Source organism: Myotis myotis, unplaced genomic scaffold (genome assembly GCF_014108235.1).
Source record: "Myotis myotis isolate mMyoMyo1 unplaced genomic scaffold, mMyoMyo1.p scaffold_m19_p_2, whole genome shotgun sequence".
Lineage (NCBI taxonomy): Eukaryota > Metazoa > Chordata > Mammalia > Chiroptera > Vespertilionidae > Myotis > Myotis myotis.
This window is the reverse complement of record NW_023416324.1, coordinates 38,787,036-38,811,256: the sequence shown is the minus strand read 5'-3', so window position 1 is coordinate 38,811,256 and position 24,221 is coordinate 38,787,036. Positions and strand designations below refer to the sequence as shown.

At 42.0% G+C, this 24,221-nt stretch overlaps 1 protein-coding gene across 2 annotated transcripts in view; it reads left to right on the top strand.

Annotated features, from left to right (window-relative positions):
- The window catches only part of DAB1 (DAB adaptor protein 1), a 402,182-nt gene that overhangs the window by 320,990 nt on the left and 56,971 nt on the right, over positions 1-24,221 (top strand). For both annotated transcript variants that reach the window (XM_036352028.1, XM_036352027.1), the window contains exons 5-8: positions 15,694-15,825; positions 16,443-16,562; positions 17,014-17,052; positions 18,649-18,714. In XM_036352028.1, coding sequence (XP_036207921.1) covers positions 15,694-15,825; positions 16,443-16,562; positions 17,014-17,052; positions 18,649-18,714 — 357 coding nt within the window. The remainder of the gene's footprint in view (positions 1-15,693; positions 15,826-16,442; positions 16,563-17,013; positions 17,053-18,648; positions 18,715-24,221) is intronic.

The window sequence follows — 24,221 nt, the reverse complement described above, 5'->3', positions numbered from 1 at the left end:
AGTGCCTTGATTTCTCCTGTTCTCAGAGAGAGGAAGAGGGAATGGGAGGTAGAGAAGGGAGCATGCTAAGATTTATGTTTTTCTCCAACATATTTTTATGAAAACATTTAAATAAACAGAAAATTTTACCTTTTGCCATATTTGCAAATGGTTAAGTGATCGATGAATAGACAGCTAGATAATAAATAGCCATGTTAGGTGTGCTCCTTGCTGCTGGGGTTTCATTGTTTCTAGGTACTTCCTGTGAAAAGTGCTAAGAATATAGTTTTTAAATCATGAGTTCATATTGATATTTCCAATTAAAATGTAAAATGATTAGGTCATTTCTTAATTTTATATTTGCATATTATTTTTCTTGTACTGAAAATCTTGCTTTCTAATACTATGCATTTATTTTATACTAATATGTACCTAAAGCAAATTCAAAATTTCAATTCCAATATTAATTACTACTAACAATAAACCAGGCATAGACTTGCATGTTGAAAGACTTTCTGAAAGCCCTTGTTAGCCTGATATTTCTTGGGCAAGTCACTTCTTTCTGAGACTGTCTTCTGTTGTCTAAAATAAGGATAACGATGATTATTGTGTTGTTCGGAAAGCTCTTGGTTTGCAAGTAATATGAAACTCACCTCAGTCTTACACAACAGAAGGAATTCACTGATTTATATAACTGGAAACTACAAGGTTAAATTTCTCTGGATCAGGAGGCCCAGGTTCTTAGATGAGGCTATAAAGTTTGAAACTCTCTCTTGAACTCTTAGCTCTTTCTCTTTCCCACCACCCTTTGGCTACTCCTAAACTATTATCCTGTCTGCTCTAAGGAAGACCTCACCTGAGGGAACCATGCTTGGCAATTGAACACTATGTAACGTAGCCATTACATTGATAATTTTAATCTAGGTTGCCTGGAATAACATCCAAGGTATTAAAAACCTACCATCTACCAGATACACTGCTAGGCATATCAAGTAATCTTCCTCACATCTCTGTAAGGGAGGGATTGTTCCCATTTTGTAGGTGAAAAAACTAAGGCCCAGTGAGATAAAGTGACTTGCCCATGGCCTCAAAGCTGAGATTCAGATCCTTCCATCACACTTCATGCCTTTGGAGGTGGGGACAAAACAGCACAATGTACAAACTACTCTGAGTATGTAGCAGAAGCCCTCCGCCTGCCTTCACACACACACACATACATACACACACCACTGTGGACTTTTGAGAGCTCTAACTGCATATTAAACCATCTCTGGGGCCTAGTGTACCCTTGTGCCTAAGGGCTTTGGGGGAGGAGTGAGAATGGAGTGAGAGAAGACAGCTAGGCCAGCCCACCACCAACTGTGGCTATGCTGTAGCCACATCGTAGGTCATGGGACATGGAGTTTGGATTGAACTCCAGTGTTAGGAAATTAGTGTTTCACATTGAAGCCTGTTTTCTGTTTAATGTGGTTTTTACATCTCCTGCACTGAAATCTGCGTTGTTGTCACTCTGGTGATTGCTAATTGATGAAGCACACCTGGCTGCACTTGGCCTGTTAGACAAATTTAAACCCAAATCATGGGTCTAGGATGCTCTCAGCTGGTTAACTGGTTCATGTCTCTATTTTTAGGTCAGGGCTTCAGTCCCATCTTCCAGTGCCGTGTGTTTATGACATGTGTGTAGAGAGCGACTAAGAAGCTGTCTTTTATAGCTGTCATCTTATTATAAAACTTAAAAAGGATTTAAAGAAGTGTCGAGAGCAAACAAGGACATGAGAATTTATTGGATCCAATCTCCTTATTTTCACAGCTGAGGAAAGGAAGACTGGAGAGGGAAACAGAGGCACAAATAAGCAAAGAGTCAGTGAGGTTGGGGTAGTGTGTTTCAGGGAAGACTTGGGCTCAAGATCCTATTGACATTCATTCATTCAAAATATTCATTTAAATATGGCAGTCTCAAAGAGATAGAAAGTAGAATGTGGTCGCCAGGGTTGGGGGCAAAGGAGGGAAGGGGAGTTAGTGTTTAATGGTGGATGGTCTGTTGGGGAAGATGAGAAAGTTCTGGAGACAGATGGTGGTGATGTTGCAGAACAATGTGAATCTACTTAATACCACAGAACTATAAAGTTAAAATGGTAAACGTATGTATCTTTACTACAATAAAAATATATACATACTGAATTCCTACTGTATGTCAGGCACCATACTTAATGTTAAGGAGGTCTCTGGTATATTCGCCACAAACATCTTAGCTATAAACATCTTTGCATTTTCACTGCAAACATTTGTGTGGTACAATTAATTGGCCATAAGATGATTCACTGTGAAATATAAGATAGCTGGTTGACAGTTTGGTTTGCTTTTGGCAGATTTAATGTATGTAAGCTGGTTGTCAGTTTAGTGTCATGTCTCCATTATATTTTATCAAGCTGAGCCTTCCTAATGGGCTATACAGTGACGAAGAGATGTGGTGGTCTTAAAATAGTGCTTGATGACAACTATGTGTAAACCAGATTGCAAGCCTACATGTTGAGTCAGATTGCATACTAAGCTTGAAAATGATAACACAGATTGCAAATCCTTTGGTGAACATATTATCCCCTCCTACCCATTAAAACCAAAAGTTTACCAAGCTACAGAAAACATAAAATAGGCAACTACTAATTTACAACAGTCTGTGAGAGCATTAATTATATTTTTAGTTGGAAACTGATACCTCTCTTAGTGAAGGAAGAAATTGAAGCAAAAAAGGGGAAGTGCATTGCTGAACAAAGAAACGAATCAAGTCCAAAAAAAATGTATAATGCTATGAACAAAAGACCTTAAAGATTTTTTTTGCAATAGTCGTTTTTAAATCACATTATTAATAGTTTGTTTTGTTGTGTCATTTTTAATGTTCCTCTTATTTTTTTTTTATTGCTTAAAGTATTACAAAGGGTATTACATATGTGTCCATTTTATACCCCCGCCCTAGACAGTCCCCTAGCCTCCCCTATCCCCCAATGTCTTATGTCCACTGGTTATGCTTCTATGCATACAAGTCCTTTAGTTGATCTCTTACCCCCCTACCTCCTGCCCCGCAACCCTCCCCGGCCTTCCTGCTGCAGTTTGACAATCTGTTTGAGGCAGCTCTGCCTCTGTATCTATTATTGTTCAAAAGTTTATAATGGTCTCTATTATCCATGAATGAGTGAGATCATGTGGTATTTTTCCTTCATTGACTGGCTTATTTCACTTAGCATAATGCTCTCCAGTTCCATCCATGACGTTGCAAATGGTAAGAGTTCCTTCCTTTTTAGAGCAGCATAGTATTCCATCGTGTAGATGTACCACAGTTTTCTAATCCATTCATCTACTGATGGGCACTTAGGCTGTTTCCAGATCTTAGCTATGGTGAATTGTGCTGCTATGAACATAGGGGTGCATATATCCTTTCTGATTGGTGTTTCTGGTTTCTTGGGATATATTCCTAGAAGTGGGATCACAGGGTCAAATGGGGGTTCCATTTGTAGTTTTTTGAGGAAACTCCATACTGTCTTCCATAGTGGCTGCACCAGTCTGCATTCCCACCAGCAGTGCACAAGTGTTCCTTTTTCTCCACATCCTCTCCAGCACTTGTCGTTTGTTGATTTGTTGATGATAGCCAGTCTGACAGGTGTCAGATGGTACCTCATTGTTGTTTTGATTTGCATCTCTCGGATGATTAGTGACTTTGAGCATGTTTTCATATGTCTCTTGGCTTTCTGAATGTCCTCTTTTGAAAGGTGTCTATTTAGGTCCTTTGCCCATTTTTTGATTGGATTGTTTATCTTCCTTTTGTTAAGTTGTATGAGTTCCCTATAAATTTTGGAGATTAGGCCCTTATCAGATATGACATTGGCAAATATGTTTTCCCACACAGTGGGTTTTCTCGTTGTTTTGTTGATGGTTTCTTTTGCTGTGCAGAAGCTTTTTATTTTGATGTAGTCCCATTTGTTCATTTTCTCTTTAGTTTCAAGTGCCCTAGGAGCTGTATCAGTGAAGAAATTGCTTCGGCATATGTCTGAGATTTTGTTGCCTTTGGATTCTTCTAGAATTTTTATAGTTTCCTGTCGTACATTTAAGTCCTTTATCCATTTTGAGTTTATTTTTGTGTATGGTGTAAGTTGGTGGTCTAGTTTCATTTTCTTGCATATATCTGTCCAATTTTCCCAGCACCATTTATTGAAGAGACTATCTTGGCTCCATTGTATGTTCTTGCCTCCATTGTCAAATATTAATTGAGCATATTGGTTTGGGCCGATTTCTGCGCTCTCTATTCTATTCCATTGATCTATATGCCTATTCTTGTGCCAGTACCAGGCAGTTTTGAGAACAGTGGCTTTGTAATACATCTTGATATCTGGTATTGAGATCCCACCTACTTTGGTCTTTTTCAGGATTGCTGCAGCTATTCGAGGTCTTTTTTTATTCCAGATGAATTTTTGGAGAGTTCGTTCTAGATCTCTGAAGTATGCCATTGGTATTTTAATGGGAAGTGCGTTGAATTTATAGATTGCTTTGGGTAGTATGGACATTTTAATGATGTTGATTCTACCAATCCATGAACACGGTATGTTCTTCCATCTGTTTATGTCTTCCTCTATATCTTTTTTCAACGTCCTGTAGTTTTCTGAGTAGAGGTCTTTTACCTCTTTAGTTAAGTTTATTCCTAGGTAGCTTAATTTTTTTGGTGCGATGGTAAACGGGATTGTTTTTATAATCTCTCTTTCTGAAAGTTCACTATTGGTGTATAGAAATGCCTCGGATTTCTTGTGGTTAATTTTGTATCCTGCTACATTGCCAAATTCATGTATTAAGTCCAGTAGCTTTTTGATGGAGTCTCTAGGGTTTTGTATGTATAATATCATGTCGTCTGCAAATAAGGACAGTTTTACTTCCTCTTTTCCAATTTGGATGCCTTTTATTTCTTCTTCTTGCCGAATTGCAATGGCTAACACTTCCAGTACTATGTTGAACAGGAGTGGTGAGAGGGGGCATCCCTGTCTTGTTCCTGTTCTTAGGGGAAATGGTGTTAGTTTTTGTCCATTGAGTATGATGTTGGCTGTGGGCCTGTCATATATGGCTTTTATTATGTTGAGGTATGATCCTTCTACTCCCACCTTGCTGAGAGCTTTTATCAAAAATGGGTGTTGAATTTTGTCAAATGCTTTTTCTGCATCAATTGATATGACCATGTGGTTTTTTTCTTTCAATTTGTTTATGTGATATATCACGTTTATTGATTTGCGGATATTGTACCATCCTTGCATCCCTGGGATAAATCCTACTTGGTCATGGTGTATGATATTTCTGATGTACTGCTGGATCCGATTTGCTAAGATTTTGTTGAGGATTTTGGCATCTATGTTCATGAGGGATATTGGCCTGTAATTCTCTTTCATTGTGTTGTCTTTACCTGGTTTTGGTATTAGGGTGATGCTGGCTTCATAGAATGAGCTTGGAAGTGTTCCTTCCTCTTGAATTTTTTGTAGTAGTCTGAGGAGGATAGGTTTTAGTTCTTCCTTGAATGTTTGGTAAAACTCCCCTGTGAAGCCGTCTGGTCCTGGGCTTTTATTTGCTGGAAGCTTTTTGATGACTGCTTCAATTTCTTCCTTAGTTATTGGCCTGTTGAGATTTTTAGATTCTTCCTGATTGAGTTTTGGAATGTTGTATTTTTCTAGGAATTTGTCCATTTCCTCCAGGTTGTCTAGTTTGTTGGAGTAGAGCTGTCCATAGTATTTTTTAACAATCATTTGTATTTCTGTGGGGTCTGTTGTTATTTCGCCTCTATCGTTTCTGATTTTGTTTATTTGGGTCCTCTCTCTTTGCTTCTTGGTGAGTCTGGCTAGAGGTTTGTCAATCTTGTTTATCCTTTCAAAGAACCAGCTCTTGGTTTCATTGATTTTCTGTATTGTTTTTTTGGTCTCTATGTCATTTATTTCTGCTCTAATCTTTATTATCTCCTTCCTTCTGCTCACTCTGGGGTTTTCTTGTTGCTCTCTTTCTAATTCTTTGAGTTGTAGAGTTAGATGATTTACTACCATTTTTTCTTGTTTGTTGAGATAGGCCTGTAGAGCTATAAACTTCCCTCTCAGGACTGCTTTCATTGTGTCCCATAGGTTTTGGATTGTTGTGTTTTCATTGTCATTAGTTTCCAGGATGTTTCGAATTTCTTCTTTGATTTCATTGGTAACCCAATCAATATTTAATAGCATGCTATTCAGCTTCCAGGTGTTTGAGTATTTTGGGTTGTTTTTATTGTAGTTTATTTCTAATATTATGCCATCGTGGTCTGCGAAGACGCTTTTTATGATTTCAATTTTCTTGAATTTGGGGATACTTTGCTTGTGACCCAATATATGGTCTATTTTTGAATATGTCCTATGAGCATTTGAGTAGAATGTATATTCCCTGGCTTTCGGGTGAAGTGTTCTGAAGATGTCTATTAAGTCCATCTGATCTAGTGAGTCATTTAGGATTGCTGTATCTTTGCTGATTATTTGTCTAGAGGACTTATCCAGTGCTGTCAGTGGTGTATTAAAGTCCCCAACTATGATTGTATTGTTGTCGATGTCTCCTTTGATATCTTCCAGGAGTTTTTTTATGAATTTGGGTGCTCCTGCATTGGGAGTATATATGTTTACCAGGATTATATCTTCTTGTTGTATTGATCCCTTTAGTATTATGAAGTGGCCTTCCTTATCTCTTGTTATGGCCTTCACTTTGAGGTCTATTTTGTCCGATATAAGTATTGCTACCCCAGCTTTCTTTTCCTTTCCATTTGCCTGAAAGATATTTTTCCATCCTTTCACTTTCAGTCTGTGTGAGTCCCTTCTAATGAGGTGGGTTTCTTGTAGACAGCAGATGTATGGGTCATGTTTTTTTATCCATTCAGCCACTCGATGTCTTTTGTTTGGAGCATTTAGTCCGTTTACGTTTAAAGTTATTATTGAAAGGTACTTGTTTGTAGGCATTTCTGTTTTTGTGTGGCTGTTTTCTTTCTGAGCTTTTTATTTCTTATTTTTATACCAGTCCCTTTAGCATTCCTTGCATTGCTGGCTTGGTGGTGATAAACTCCCTTAGCCTTTTTTTGTCTGTGAAGCTTCTTATTTCCCCTTCAAGTTTGAATGATAGCCTTGCTGGATAGAGTATTCTTGGATTCAGTCCTTTGCTTTGCATCACTTTGTAAATTTCCGTCCATTCTTTTCTGGCCTGATGTGTTTCTGTTGAGAAATCATTTGACAATCTAATGGGAGATCCCTTGTATGTAACTTTCCGTCTCTCTCTTGCAGCCTGTAAGATTCTCTCTTTGTCCTGAACATTTGCCATGGTAATTATGATGTGTCTTGGTGTGGGTCTTTTTGGGTTCACCTTGTTTGGGACTCTCTGGGCTTGTGTGACTTTTTTCTTCCCCACCTCAGGGAAGTTTTCTGATATTATTTCTTCTAATAGGTTTTCTAATCCTTGTTCATCCTTCTGTTGTTCTGGTACCCCTATTATTCGTATGTTGTTTCGTTTCATGTTGTCCCAAAGCTCCCTTAGGCTCTCCTCCTGTCTTTTCATTTTTTTCTCCAATTGCAGTACATTTTGGGTGTGTTTTGCTTCCTTGTCTTCTAAATCACTAATTCGGTCCTCCGCTTCTCCTAGTCTACTGTTGATACTTTCAATGGAGTTTTTCATTGCAGCTATATCACTCTTCATATCTTCTTGGGTCTTACTTAAGTTGTTGATTTTTTCATCTGTTTCTTCTAGCTTCTTCCATATGTTATCGATTTTTTCATCTGTTTCTTCTAGCTTCTTCCATATGTTATCGATTTTTTCATCTGTTTCTTCTTGCTTCTTGCTGAGGTTGTTGATTTTTTCCTCCATCCGGTTTAGTTCCTCTTATTTTTTATTTTATCTTTAATGACAAAATTTCCTTCTGGCCAATTAGTTGTGTAGCGAAAATGCTTGCGGCCAAATGTCAAGAAGCACTCATGATAAGAAAATGAGGAAAAAAGATATTGTTGCTGCCACCGCCCTGGAGCTGACTCTATGTATGTGGCCCACTTGAGAAGTCCAGAAAGCTGAGAGGTCTTGCAGCTTGGGGACCAGGTCTCTGCAGGAAAGTCAGAGGCACTTTTGAGAACAGACATCTGTCCTGAGGTCTGAAGGAGAAGGAGCTGAGCTTTCCAGGCAGATGGACTAGCATGTGCAAAAACCTGAGGTGGAAGTATGATGCTTTTGAGGAACTGGAGAATGGCCAGATGGGGGGAAACAAGGCCAGGTCATGAGAGGTCAGTCAGGGGCCCTGGCAAAGGTTTTTGCCTGTTTTATATTTTCCATAGCTTGGTAAACTTTTGGTTTTACCCTAATAGCAATGAGGAACTTGTAATATGGTTTAAGCCTATGAGATTGACCTAATTAAATCTGGCAGATTTCCCCTCAGTCCCTTCACACTCTGGTGTAACTATTAGAAAAAGTGGATGAGTATGGTCTGGGGCTACTGTGTGAATCCAGGCCAGAAATCATGGCTATGACCTCGGTCTGGTGGTGGAGATAGAAAGGAATGGCCAAGGTCAAAGGTGTTTGGGAGTGAAAATGACAACACTTGATTATGGGGGGGATGAGAAGGACGGAAGCTCAAGGCTGGTTGTAGAAATGAATGATGGTGTGCACACTAAATTCACCAAATTCAAATATGAAAGACAAAGCATTGTGCATTTTTCTTTAATATTTGTTAGAATTTTAATACATATTAGTATTTTATATAGTTAGTATAAATCAGTATAATATTTTTAAAAATTATCTATATATATAGATAGGTCAACTGGTCACTATGACATGCACTAGCCACCAGGGGGCAGACTCTCAACGCAGGCGATGCCCCCTGTTGGTCAGTCACTGCGCTCACAAAGCCAACCTCCCAGAGTCAGCCAACCTCCTGTGGTCCCTCACCCTGGCCGGCCCAAATAGGCTCAATTGCCATCACCAGCCAGGCCAAGGGACCCCACCTATGCACAAATTTGTGCACCTGGCCTCTAGTTACAAATAAGCAAGAAGCAAGATTTTAAAATCAGTAGTAATCCACCACTTGAAAGAACCCTTGTTAAGATTGTATTGGATACATTTCCAGATTTTTCATACACACACACACACACACACACACACACACACACGGAAATGCATACTTTTATTTTTAAAAACAGGAGTATATTAAATATACTATTTTATGGTATGCTTTTGATTCATTCAACAAGATATTATGATTATACTTCCACCACAAAAAATAAATTATGTCCCCAAGATGACTTTCAGTGACTGCGTATTATTTCATCGTATAGAGAAATGCAATTTCTTCAACCAGTCAGTTAATGTTCAGCATTTCTAATTTTTCACTGGTCTAATAGCACTTCGGGGAATATCTTGCATCCAAATCTTTGCCCACATCTTACATTATTTACAGATAATTGAATTTCTACAAGAAGATTCATAGGGTCAAAGTTTATGCATGTTTTCAAGGCTTTGAAACACACAGCCGGTCTGCCCTCCAGAAAAGTTGCACTAAATCACACTTCAACAAATAACAAAAATCACCATAATGGCCAACACTTACATAGCTCTTACTATGAGCTTTGCACCCTTCCAGGCCATTTACATATACTCACTCATTAATCCTCCTAACAGGACCACAGAGGGGCACTACTATTATCCCCATTGTACACAGAAAACCAGGAGCCCAAGGAAATACCTGTTTCCCCACACTTTTGTCAACACTGAGTGGGAACCTTTATTTTCTCATTTTTTTTGGGGGGGGGGGGGTTGGGGAGGGGATGGCATTTCATTAATATCTGATATAGTTTATATGAATCAATGTAATATTTTCAACAACCTTTTAGGTTCGATATCATTCTTTATATTATAAAAGGAGAGAAAATAAGGTACAAAAAGTTAGAGTGATGTACCCAATGCTACACATCTGATAAAGGAAAGAACTTAGATTTGAAGTGTGTTCTCTCTGGTTCCAGAGTCCATATTCTTTCTTCTGTTATCACACTGCCTCCTCAGCTAGAGGCTAGGGTATTTGGAAATTTTGTCTAGTTCTTGAGTAAAACTTCTGGAAGATCTTAGGATGGGAACTCTGGGAAGAATTCACTCTGACCTTCTCCATATATCATATGATGATAGGGTGTCTGGGGCTGGTACAGAGGTTGCCTCCCAGCCTCATTGGCGCTGTGATGCAGCAAACACATCCAAAAATATGTTAGAAGAGAGAAAGGCCTTTATAATGAGCTTTTGTCTTGTGAGGTTTTAACTACTGTAATTACCTATAATGTGAAGGAGTGTATTTTTCTATATGTCTGTTTTTATTGTGTCTATCTGCATACTTGCTTTTTTATTTTCTTTTGTTTTGTTTTTAACTCACTGGAATCCTGGTGGGTATTTTTCCTGTGAATAGTTTTGCCTACTCATACGCGCGTGCACACACACACACACACAATAATAATATGAAGGCTAAATGGAGTAGAATTTATTCTTTACAAAAAGCTAGTGGCAAAGTCTGAGCTGATGACTTTCTAATCCATACTGTATTTAATTGGCTGTATTGAACCATGGTACAAATTAAGTCTTCTCTGTAATTTATTCTGTCAGATGGTAACCCTCCAAACAATTTGATACTTCATTTAAACATTGGTAAATGGCTCATGGAAATGCTAATGAAAAAAAAAAAGATTTAGTGATGATCAGATATGAAACCCTCTGTTCACAAAATGAATCCTATGTGAAATGTCTTGAATTAATCTGATTCAATCATTTATTGAACATTTATTGAGCAACTACCTTGTGCAATGTATGTCTTCAGATGCTTGGTTCTTCCTTCTTTTTTTAAAAAAAATTATCAAACATTATCGAGCATTTATAATTCAAAAGGAGCAGTATTAGGAGCTAGGATAAGATTGAGAAGGACCAGAAATCAATCTTTCTTTTTAGGAGCTCACATCCCCATAGTGGAGAGAAAGTATGTTCTTGGGTCCTAGAGGTTTTGCATGCTTAGTTCTTTCTGCCTAGGATGCTCTTTCCCCTAATTTTCTGGGGGCTCCCCATTTATCCTTTGATGCTGGGTTCAAGGTCAGCTCCTTTGTCAAAACTTCTCTGACGCCATTCTTTATTCCTACTGTGACCCCAAGTAACATCCTACTCACACATTTACTATAAAGCTTGTCTTGCTGTAGTGTCTTTGCTTCTCTGTATTATGTGATTATTAGGTCCTTGAGGGAGGGACTCCATTTTAATCATCTGGATAGATGTAGCACTTAGTATGAGACCTGGAACATAACAGCTTCTCAAGAAATACATATGGTGTGAAATACTGGATGAATGGATAAATGTGAAACAAAATTAAGAAGTATGAAGCATCCCAGATAGAAAAACAAATGCAATGCAATGAGATCTAGGGACAGGTATTACGACTAAGGGGAATGGGACAGTCAGGGATGAGCAGGATGTGGGAGCCAGGCCTCGAAGCATAGATGTGATGTAGTTATGTGGAGCCGATGAAGTGTGAGTCAGGGCTGAAGAGCGAGATCAGCGTGGCCAATGGCACAGGGAAAGTACAGACCCTGAAGTGGGAGAGATGAGTTCTTTAGATTATCTGCAGCCAAGGTTACCCTGAAGTTCACTCACAAAAGGAAGATCAGACTGGATTGAGGAGTTTGATCTCTGAATTGCCCTTGGAATTGTTCAGTAACAATTTTCATCCACAAAGTAATGCAGAGGGTTCTGAGCAGGAAGAGTAAGTAAAGCTGTGGCAGAGAGATGGGGTGTTCTTGAAGACTCTTTTTGTTAAGAATTTTTATTGATTTTTGAGAGAGAGAGAGGAAGGGAGAGGGAGAGAGAAACATTGACATGAGAGCGAAACATCAATTGACTGCCTCCTGCACTCCCCCTAGCAAGGATAGAGCCTGCAACCCAGGCCTGTACCCTGACTGGAAATCGAACCAGCAGCCTTTTGGTTCATGGGGCAATACCCAGCCAACTTAGCCATACCAGCCAGGGTGAAGCCTCTATTTTTAAAACCTGAAACTGGCTTTGATTTTTGGCAGTGCTTTAATATCTAGACTAAGTTTTTCCAAAACAAAAATTGTGTTTTCAAAAGAGATGTGGAAGAAGGATGACCAGAATCCTCCCCATTCCCCTCAAGCCCGGGAATTTCTGATGCTTCCAGAACAACCCATGAGGTCCCAGGAACTTGCCACAGAAACCTGGGATGAAGCAATGCTTCTCTCCCTCACCTCATCTTCCCATGGAGGGCCGGGCTTCCGAGAGTGACTTCCAGATCATGCTGGCTTGTCCTTTTTCTTTAAGATGCTTATAGCTGGCCTTTACTCAGACCTGATTTATGACCTTCTCTGATCTCAGATTCCTGCTGAAATCCAGAACAGCCTCAGCTGTACTTCCCTATCCAGCAATCAATCCCTTTTTCATTCCAGTTTGTCAGGGGTCATGGTTTTGTGAGAGAGATACATCAACTGGTTGCCTCTCACATGCACCTCAACCGGGGCCGGGGACCAAGCCTGTAGCCGAGCCGTGTGCCCTTCACCTGACTAGGGAGCCAGGAGTCTAAGAAAAGGAGGCCTTGATTCTATGTCATCTTGTTTCCTTTTCTCCATTCTTTGTCATCCTGAGTAGGGAGAATAGGACCTGGGTTTAGTACTGGGCCTGCCAGAATTCTCTCAGTTCTTTTATGAATAAACTCAGAGTTGAAGTAGATGATGTTTAAGGCTCCAACTGTCTTTGATTGTGCTGATAAAATCTTCTGGAAGACCCGAAGCAATTTTGAGGCTCAATGAACAAGTATTTGCAAGATCCTCTGAGTTGCCAAGATGAATGCGATAATACGACTGTGGGATTAGCAGGATTCTAATGTATTTGTATTTCCAAGTGTCTATATCTGCACGGTTAAGGTTGTAGAAAGTGGAGACACATCCCCTCATGGACTCTTAGTTTCTAAATGAATGAACCACTTTCTGAGCATTCCTTTTTAACATGCCATAAAATTAACTGTGGAAAAAGACAATGTTACAAATATCTTTAAGCACTTTATGCACACACGCAGCTACACTTTGCAAGGCAATATTAGGTATCATTAGGCATTAAAAATGTTTTGATTTTAAAACACTTAATGAGGATTCTCAGGTAAATTATATCATCTCTGTCTGCTGCCTTGCATCGTAGGTGATATGTTACTATTGCACAATCATCGCCAAATCTAATTCCACCAGGAAGACTTCTAATCGCGGTTTAATTTTAGAGCAATATTCCACTTAGCAATCAATAAGCTACTGTCGTCAAACTTTGATTTAATAGGAAACGTGGATAACATCATCCACGTTATGCAGAAAGAGGACTACTTTCAGGAAAGGGAGAGGAGAAAGTCTTTGTCTCCCACTTCCCCTGCTGCCTACCATTGGCGCTCGCAAAAGCCTATAAATCAATACCCCCACGTAGTGTGAATATAAGTCTCATCAATTTTACATCATTAACACCATGAAAAAGCTACCACTTTTTGAGCAGTTTTCTTCTGCTGGCGAAATATGTGCTCTTAATAAAAAAAAGATGAATGGATTCTGATTATTCTCCTAACACACACTTCTTTCTTCACCAACCTTGTTTGTGTTGAAATCCACTGGAATTATACAGTGATGTCCACTATAGCAGCTAGGGATACTGGGCGCTGACAACACCCTCCAGGCATGAAGTCCAGTGGCCAGTGGGCAACCTGGACAGGGTATGATGCTGAAGGGAGCCTCACAAGGGGAGTACAGAGGTTACTGAATGGTCAGAATCGGGAAGGGTAAGGTGTGGCAGCAGATTCTGCAGGGATGATTCACAGTCAGGAGCCTGGAAAGGTGGCACCAGCCTGGGAAGAGATGTTTTGGAAGACCCGGGCCAGTGGTCCAGAACTAAGGTGATGACCGGCATGAGAAGCAGATGTCCACTGCCCTCAGAGGCTGGTTGTGTGCTGTGAGGTTCTGATGGCTCACGGATCCAGGGAAATAGAACAAGACCTTAGAGAACATCTAGTCCAGTGGTTCCCGATGTTTTCATGACATAGTTCCTATTGTGTGCCATGTCTTCCTCCATGGGCTCAGTAAGGAGGAAGATTTGTGTCCCACCCCCCCCCCAAAAAAAAGAATGCATTGATAGTCAATCACTTTCCTATTTGAATTATTTGAGCCCATAATGAATTTCCAATAAGAATCTGCTCCAAGATTAGCTAAGGAGTATAGCTACCTGGTACAATCCCAAATAAACTTGGCATTTTCATTTGCATGCACAATGAAATGTGCAGTCTTACTAGGAATAATTATTCATTTCTGTTTAGGTTTTTTAGATGTTTAAAATTGCTTGGGAGTTCTTTTTATTACCTTTAATGACCCAGTAGGTCCAGGGCTTTGGATTAGGAGTCACTGATCTGATACAAACATCTCATTTGATAGAGGAATGCGCTGAGGCCCATATAGTGAGTGTCTTATGTCCACACAGTGGCTAGAATTCAAGCTTCTTAATAGCCAGCATGATGAAAAGGCCGTTCAAGTTATAAAGATCTTAAGCAGGTGCATACATATTCCTGTACACAGAGTACTGTTTAATGAGCATTTTTTTAGGTAGACTTAATAGGCAAATGGTTGTAAAGGTCACTATCACCAACAGGATGGTGAACATTATTTGTTGAAGCTTAGACAATCAAGGCAGGGAGGTCAGTTTCAAAAGATTTTCAAATTACTGACCAGCTATCCCAGTTTACCTTATTCAACAACTCAGGCCAGGAACAGTGCAAGGTTCTGGGGTGACAGAGATGAGGAAGACAGACCTGGTGGGGAAGACAGGCAAGGGACCAGGAAATTATGTCAGAGAAGAAGGCCTTGGGAAGCAGGCCCCCGGGGAGCTGTATGTGAAAAGCCCATCAGGAGTTTCACCATCACTGGGACTGACATTCCATGGAAACACAGAAGTAACTCCTGTTACTCCTGCAGGGAGCGGGAGGGTGAGCCTCGCTCAGGGGAGGTGTCACGAGGTGGTGCTATTTCAAATGGCCTTTGAAAGAGGAAAAGATTCGAACCAGTGGATAAAAGAACAGGCAGACAGAGAGGGACCAATTCGTGAACAGCCTGAGATATGGGGGACCCCACATCTAGCCTAGATGGTGACTTTGGACAAGTTAGAGAAAGGGGTTTGTTCCTCAAGACTCTCAGTCACCATCTGTGAGAACATCGTAGCCATGCAAAGGCACGGTTCTGTGATTGTGAATGGCGCCCCTGTGGCCGTGCAGGGTAGGTCTTCCGCCTGGTATGTGAGTGTGTTACATATCCAGCCAGAACTGGAACTGGGCTGTGTCAGGAAGAAGGACGTAGCAGAAACCTCCGCCACTGAGTGGAGCTGACTGGCTCGGCAAGCTGAAGGAAGCCGGCACACAGACGCTCAGCCGGCGTATGAGCAGCCCTGTTTACCTCTCCGGTCACAGCACTAAGACCTTGGAGGGGAGACTCCCTCTCTCACGAGCAGGCACAGCTCTCTTTCCTTCCATCTGGACCAAACAGCTTTTCCCAAGCCCTGCGGGCCTGTTCACACGTAGCTGAAATGCATCTCTCATTGATTAACAGCTCGAAGGGAAAGTCCCCTCAAAGATGCTCTTCCTTTTGTCTCTCGCAGGCCCTTCAGCATCACCATGCTGTTCACGAAATTTCCTACATTGCAAAGGACATCACAGACCACCGGGCCTTTGGCTACGTGTGTGGGAAGGAAGGGAACCACAGATTTGTGGCCATAAAAACAGCCCAAGCGGTGAGTACCCCATCCAGAGAGGGCACCTTCCCTTGTGACTTGAGGGGACAGTGGCACTCTGCTCTCTGGAAGCCCACTGTGATGTTTGCCTCAGCGGTGCCGGTACTCAGGCTCCCATCGAGAGAAGATACACAGCTTGGAAGCGGGAAAACATGCTCATGCCCATCCGGTTTTGTTGTTGTTTTTACTAATGGGTATTTCGTAAGGACTCACTATTTTCCTTTCTGATTAAGCAGGCTTGGAGGCACAGTACACAAATAAGTTTCCTTGTGTTCATAGCCTCATTTAAAAAGAAAATAAGAGAAAACACATAGCCACTTTGCATAAGGCCTACCCTAATTTTATCGTATCCGAAATCACTAATAAATAAAAGCATTGCCTTTTACGCCTGTGATTATTATGAATTTACAAATATAATTAGTTACAGAAATGAACTTTAGCCTAGATGCAATTTACTAAACCATTACAAACAAGGTAGAGTTAATTAAAGATGGAATGCTTTCAGTTTAATGGGAAAAGGAAGAGCTGTGGGTTGTAGCCAGCGCACACAAAACTGGGTCTTCGCAGCTCAGGCGCATCCCCTTATGAATAATGTGTTTTACCACCTTCCACTCCAGGCTGAACCTGTTATTCTGGACTTGAGAGATCTCTTTCAACTTATTTACGAATTGAAGCAAAGAGAAGAGTTGGAGAAAAAGGCACAAAAGGATAAGCAGTGTGAACAAGCTGTGTATCAGGTATAGCTGAGAGTTTATCCCGGTACCGGGGAAGATTGGGGCTTAAAATAAACAGATGTGAAAACTGACAGTCAGGGCTTCTCTTCCTGCTTCCAAATAGCAATACAGATGAAAGGCTCTCGTGTAAACTACTAGCTCAGAAGCGAGCTGTGAGAAATGATCCCTTATTTTCTGAAATTCTAGACATGTAAGAGAAAGGGAAATCTTGAATCCAGAGGAAGATCAGGGGAGGATAACGAAAGAAACACAATTGCTCTTGCTGTTGTTACAGTGGGTGGGGGTGGCTGCAAGGGTTTTGTTGTTTTTTTCTGTGTGTTTTTTTCTACCTGATGGCCCCCCAGCCTATCCTATGCAGAACTGGCTTCTTTACTGTCCTGTAACTTCTGAATCCAGTCTCACATCTCTCCTTATGTCCTCTGCTCTCACCTTCCCTGCCCTCACTCTGCTGTAGACAATTCTGGAAGAGGATGTTGAAGATCCTGTGTACCAGGTAATTTCTGAAACCAAATGGGTTTTTAGGGACCGGAATGGCTAGGCTTGTGGTATAGACACTGCATCTGAGACCTGAAGCATCGGCTGCCTGCGGAGCCTAGACAGGGACAAGGTGGTTTCTGAGGGTGAGGGCTGCCAGCCCCCACAGGAGCCAGTTTCCATGAAAAGGAGCCAAAGTGTGACCAGCATCCGTGACATGGGGTGTGGTGATATGCTTTCCCATCTTGCCTTGCCTCATCCCCCTCCACGAGCTGTAAGCTGTAAATGTCTGATCCCGGAGCTGAACGTCTTCATGAGTCTCTTGAATATTCTAAGTTCATGAGAGAGACTGAATAATGAGGTGGTTTCTCTGAGTCAAGAACTGGAGATGGGGACTGACGTTCTGACAACATTTGAATTCAAACCCAAAGGCTGGGTTTGTAAGCTTCAGAAAGGCTGTGGGAAGTCTCTCCCAGCTTGATCAGCCAGGCCGCCCCTCTGATGAGCTGGCTGGTGCCCAGGGACTGTTGTGAGGAGGGAATGGGAGATCCTAGAGACATCGCAGCCCACAGCTTTCTCTGCACGCTCTTCAGGGTTGCAGCCCAGGTGTGTGTAGAGACATGACTTCCCTTGGGCTCAGGTATATGCTCTGCTCAAACAGGTCCAGGGAAAAGGGAAGAGGTGGCCTCCGCCCCTCACCCCAAATGCTTATTCCCAAGGAGAGAAAGAAGCCCAAAGATGTACTTGCTGGACATAAAAGAAAACCTGAAACTTGTATTCTAACTGGGACGCACGTGGGTTCTAGGTACGTGTGTGTCACACATGCATAGGTGTGAATGCATATTTTCACACAGAAAGCTGCTATGCCGAAAGTAAGATAAAATGGATTTTTAAAGGCAGCATAATATGGACAACTTGTAGTGGAAGAAGTATCTAGCACATAAGACTAACAGAAGTCAAATGCACTTAGTGATGGCCCTTGCTTCACAGTGAATGCTGAGGCGAGGATTTGTTTATAATGCGAGCTCCGCCCTTGGCCAACCGGCTCCAGAGAATGAAGAATGTTGGCCTTTAGAAATGGGCCTGTCCTTTAGAGTCCCAAACACGCACATGGGCAATCTGATAGCTAATGCTTAAAACTGAGAATGAAATCCGGGTGGTATTTATGGGATGAGGGAATTTGGGGCTTATGAGCACTTCAGAGTTGACTTAGGAACCTGAGCCTTGAGCAAAGGGGGGCGACTGCTGTGACCCAAAGTTTACAAAGTTGGGACCCAGGCATTCCCAGGAGACGTCATTCCCACTCAGCATGCCACGCAGGCAGGCAGTACTGAGACAAATGCCACTGAGTGAGGAGGCTGTGACTCCAGAAGAGCTGCTGGGCCCCGTGCAATCATCATGAAGGACTGACTGCCAGCCATTTGCAGATTTCTTTAGAAAAGGCAGAAATGTGCGAGGCCCACCGGTACCTCAGTAATTCAGTGGTCTCACTAAGATGTGTTCTCTTGTGCCCGTTTCTTTAATGCTCACTGTGATTTGTATCTTAAATTCCAAATGCCTTTTTTTCCCTCTTTCTTTTTCCTCTGACCTTTCCTCTCTGGCCGCTGCATGATAGTACATTGTGTTTGAGGCTGGACACGAGCCAATCCGTGACCCCGAAACGGAAGAAAACATTTATCAGGTATAAAATCGCTTCTCTCTCAGCGTTGCGCCATCACCAGTAGATGTCCTGCAGGGTCTGAAGGACCAGGGCTCTCTCCGCACACACTCCACGCAGTCATTCCAGGCTGGTTAAGATACCTCTGCTTTCGGCTTCCCTCCAATTTACCAGCAGTTTTCATACCTGATCACGGAATGGTTAATGACCAGTTGGGTACAGTGTTTTAACTTCTAATGGATCTTAACTATTTTCAGTTGACTCCAACATCAGCGATTCCATTTTTCTAAATTAAATGTCTGCTTATGTGAAAAACCACGAACACACTTTTAATCCATTTCATTCTCACAAGTATTTGATGAAGTAGGCATTCGAATTCCACTCTTACAAGGGGAAGCTGAGACTCAGAGAAGTGAGTAGCTTTCTCAGGGTTGTATAGTTATTTAGGCCTGAGATCAAACCCAAGCAAGGGTGTGAAAGGCTAAGCTCGTGCTCTTCCCCATGCATTTCCATCAAAGAGTTTGAGTAATTGCAGCCTAGCAACACATCAAACAAATAGGACGACCTCCAGTTTTCACTAATTAGAATTTCAGTCCTCATTTGAATATAAACATTAGAGAAGTAGGAACAATTTTAATGTATTTCATAAGTGATTTTAATTTTCTTAATTTACTTAGTTGTGTGGTCTGTTATTCTGCCTTGGGCGCACATTACTTGTGTAATAAAAACAAAACAGATTTTCAGTTTGCATCAAATGCATGGAATTCTAAATGACCAAAGTATAATGTTGGCTCCATCGAGTGCTCAGTTTTAACCAGCCCTGTGGAATAATAATCTAAGCACTGTTGACCCTTGAACCAATGGGTTTAAACTACATGAGTCCATTTATATGTGGATTTCATTCAATAAATACCTGTTCTGTTTTTGATTTTTGGTTGGCAATCCGCAGATGCAGAGGGCTGACTGTATGCATTGATCTATGCCATTCTATACAGGGGACTTAGCATCCACCAATTTTGGTGTCCAGTGGGGGAGGGGGAGAGGGCGGTGTCCTGGAACCAATTCCTGATAAATACCCAAGGACAACTGTTTTCAGGGAGTCAAAAGGTATACACAGATTTTTCAGTGCAGGGGGCAGTGTCCCTGACACCCACATTGTATGTTTATCCACCTGATCTGTCTGGACTGGATCCAAGTGTGAGGTTGTACTTGGAGGTTTTGTTTAAAATCATCACTGACAAAGTTTCTGTCTTCAAACAGATAAGTTGCATCTTTGTCTTCAGTGGCAGATATTCAAGTACAACCTGGCAGTACCTGAATATGGGGCCAAAGGAACCATGAACCAATATTCCTCTGAGGAGAGAGCACCTTTTGTTTTTCACATTTTTTCCTTTTCTTAATTTTTATTTTCAATTGCAGTTTATATTCAATATTATTCTGTATTAGTTTCAAGTGTACAGCATAGTGGTTCGATAGTCAAATACTTTACAAAGTGTTCCTCCTGATATTTCCAGCACCCACTGTCAGCATGCATAGTTATTCCAATATCATTGACTGTATTTGCTATGCTGTACTTTACATCCCCATGACTATACTATAACTACCAGTCTGTACTTGTCAGCCCCTTCACACTTTTCACCCAGACTCCCATCAATAGATGAGTGGATAAAAAAGCTGTGGTACATATCTGCAATGCAGAGAGCACCTTTTAAAATAATAGACCCTTCAATATAAGAGGTTTCTGAATTCAGAGTTAGTTGTAGTTGACAGGACTCCTGTTGTACCCTGTGGGGAGTGTAGGGGAATGGGGTTTAGGCAAGTGGAGAACTGGATTCTAGTTATGGCTCTGTCACCAACAACCTTTGTCTGAGTGGTACTGGGCAGGGTACTTGCCCTCTCAGAGACTCAGCTTCCCCAATGACAAAATTGGGGAATACTTTCTCTCCAATACACATGTTGGCCTGAGAAAAAAACAAGCTCATGAGGAGAAAGTATAGAAGAGGCTTCATCTGGGTCACACACTGAGCCCATCATATGTGAATTCAGGATCTTAAGTACCAGTACTACCAACTCAGCCATTACTGTACCTTGTCAAGTTCCTTTTCTCCTCTGGGCCTCAGTTTACTCATCTGTAAAATGAGTCAATGAAACTGAGGGATCTCTCAGGCAATGCCCCTTTCTGGTCTTTGCAACTACTTGCCTCATCATAGGCTTGTGATTCTTCAGAGGAGCATGTTTTACAGCCACAGGAATGGTGTGTGTGTCTGTGTGTGTGTGTGTGTGTGTGTGTGTGTGTTTGGTAACTTTTGTTGAGTGCTGATTGTGGGCTGTTCTGTGAATGAAGGTTTATATGCAGTATCTTAATATCCCTCACAGCAGCCTGATGTGGCTTGAGCCATTATTCCCACATTACAGATGAGGAAAGTGAGGCTCACAGGGTTGCGGAGCTACAAGAAGTAAAACTCCCCATTCATACCCACATCTGTGTGACTCTGTAAATGAATAGATTAATCCTGGGGCTCTCCTTGGCTCAGAAAATGCTGATGCTGAATCTCACGAACAGATTCTGTGCATCTTCAAGTCACTATCTAAAAATCACACTTGATCTAACAGTTCTGACCTCCAATCTCCCTGTCTGTCCATCATGAACAGGAAGGTACCATTTAAGAGAATGAATATTTTATCGCCCCCTATTGGAAAGGCCTCTGGTCATTTTCCTTTCTTGCAATTGCCTGGCTGGGCCTGGATTTGCTTAACAAAAGATAAACTCTTGGATCTAAAGATAGGTCTGGGCTTTTAAGGAGCTGCAATTAGGAACATCATTATTTTTTAAGGGCCTCCAAGTGTTGCATAGCTCTTCCTCCTGAGTAGATTGCAGTGTTCCTCATACTTCAGCCTAGCCCATCTTGAACTCAGACTCAGTTCCACCTCCCCTTTTTTGGAAGGAAGGAAAGGGGACTAGGGCCTAATCCTTTAACTATTTGATGACCCTGAGGGAAGTACATAACTTCCGCATCTCAATTTCCTGAGCTACAAATAGGGATATGATATCATCTGCTTCTAGAAGTGATGTGAAGATGTAAAATGAGGACAGCACTTGGACCTAGTAGGCTCCATGTAGATGTGAGTTCCCCTCACTCCCCAACGTTGTCAGCATCTGCTATTGCCAGGCTCTCTGACGATGATGTGTTAACTGAAGGGGAACATGGCTCGCTCACCCCATCTTGTCTGAGAGCTACAGCTGCTCCCAGCTGTGCTGTTGATAACTCCAGCCAACAGGAGGTAGGGGCTCTTGGGTAAAGTAACCTCTCTTTGAGGTTCACCAGTCTGGTTTCCCAACCAAATTGATCATCATAATTGTCTTTCTCTTTGCATGCCTCAGAAAAGTTAGCAGCCATCCCTTTAAAACGACACAGAGCCTTGCAGTTCAAAGCATTTTTACACGGTTCTCAGTTTTGACACTTCCAGTACCTCGGTGAGATGAAAACAGCTACGATGACAGTTGTGGTGGCAATCATTTTAAATGGAAGAAAGTCAAGTCCTCCAATCTGAGTGCTGGGTCCAAGGCCAGAGCCTCTGATTCTGAATCCAGAGTTCTTTCGTTTCTTAATAAGCCTCCCACCTGAGTGAGATCACAGCTTCCTGTGCAGGCATGCCCCAATTGTGTTCTTTCAAAAGTCATTTTTAATCACCCACAATGTGTCAAGTATCATTACTTTAAAATGGAAGTCTCTAGTCCTATGTCACTGCCTCTCCACACTACTAATATGCTGCTGAACTGAAAGTATCTTCTGTATGAACAATACTGAATATATAGTTGTAGAGTCATATCTCATCTATTAATTGGTTCATTTAAAAAGTAATTATTTATTGAGCACCTAGCAAGTGCCTGGTCCATGGGGATGTACTGGTGACCACGGCATGGTCTCCACCCTCAGGGAGTTTATAGGCAACCCCTTGGGTGCTCATGACAACCAGATGAGGGCACTGAGTGCAGAGAGCAAAGTGACCTCTGAGGTCACATGGCCTATGGCAGAGCCAGGATTAGGAACCAGACCTCCCGCTTCCTGTTGGTCCAGAACCATTGTCACTCCCAAACATCGTTTTTCCCAAATTGGTCTACCGATGGCATGGGCCTGCCAAGGGGAGAAGAGAGCCAGGACCACCACTCTTTCTGGTCCTTGTCCCTTGAGCACCTCGGCCAGTGTCCTGCCCTCAGCACACATGTGGTAAATGTTGGATGCTTAGAGGTTTCTTGCTAACCAGTGTTTACAGGTGGGAGAACGAGGATAAGAAATATCAGTCCTGCCCTCAGCAGGCTTGCAGAGCAGCAGGAAGACAGAGGACCTGGCAGCTTCAGTGTGGTCTCCCGAGTCCTATGTAAGAGAAAGCCCCTTTCCCACTTCGCTGCAGCAGCCTGGTTTCTCCCATCTCCCCAGCAAGCCAAGGGACTCTGAGCAATCGGGGGCATATCCGTCTCCGTTTTCCATCATCGTTCCAGGCAAAGTACAGTGCATGATACAAAATAGGTACCTGGCAACTTTTGTTTTTTAATGAAAGGATGCACCAGAGGTTACAAGACTACAGAGAAAGGTTCAAACGCAGCCTGGGGAGTCAGGCAAGGCTCACAAGAAGATGTCCGGGCTGAGATAAATCTTAAAGGACAAACAGGCAGATTGATATCGCACCCATGGGAGAGAAAGCAGGAAAGCTTTTTCAATTATGCACAGTTTGGGTTTATCCATCCTGCCGCTTTTCCCCCATTTGCAGGCATAATTGAGAGTCAGCAGCGGTTCGGCTTGCTAAGTGCCCACAGTGAGCAGTGAATTACGGGGAGCAGGAATGCTGTTTGTTGTGCTCAGGAAAGGGTGAGCTCCTGGAAATCAAGTGCGGGCTTGGAATTTATTGGCCCTCGTTCACGAGGACTCTGTGGGCATTCTTCAAGGATTCCTTTTTGATGGCGCCCAGTTATCAGGAGCAAAGAAAATTGCATTCTTCGTTGGCTACCTGCAGACGAAGGCTTGCAAGAGTGGTTCTCAAGTGCCTCTTTTGCACAGCCATGCTCACGCATAGTCCCACTGTCTGCAAGAATGTTCAGGAGCTTCTGGGAGTGCAGAATGTGATGGCAGAGAAAAAGAAGCCCCAGGAACAGCTGTAAGACTGGTGGGGCCAGGAGCCAGATACAGCTGTCTATACAGTATAGTAGTGAAAAGGCCATCTGCCTAGGCTCCACCCTCTGGCAGGACTCTCTCTGGGCCGCACTTTCCGGTTGTCATCCCTCCCTGATTGACTTGTCCTGAGGATTATATTGGAATGCCGGTAAACAAATGTTCAGAATAGTGCTGGCACATAGTCAACAATAGTTCACACTGTTCAGAATAAATGTCTTGTTTGGTAGCCAGAAGGAGCTGAGTTGAAATCTGATCACTTCCTGGCTATGGAGCTTTGAGCAAAGTTCCTGAACATCTCTGAGTCTCACTTTCCATTACTTCAAGTGGAGGATACAATACCAATTTCTTAGTGTTATCGTA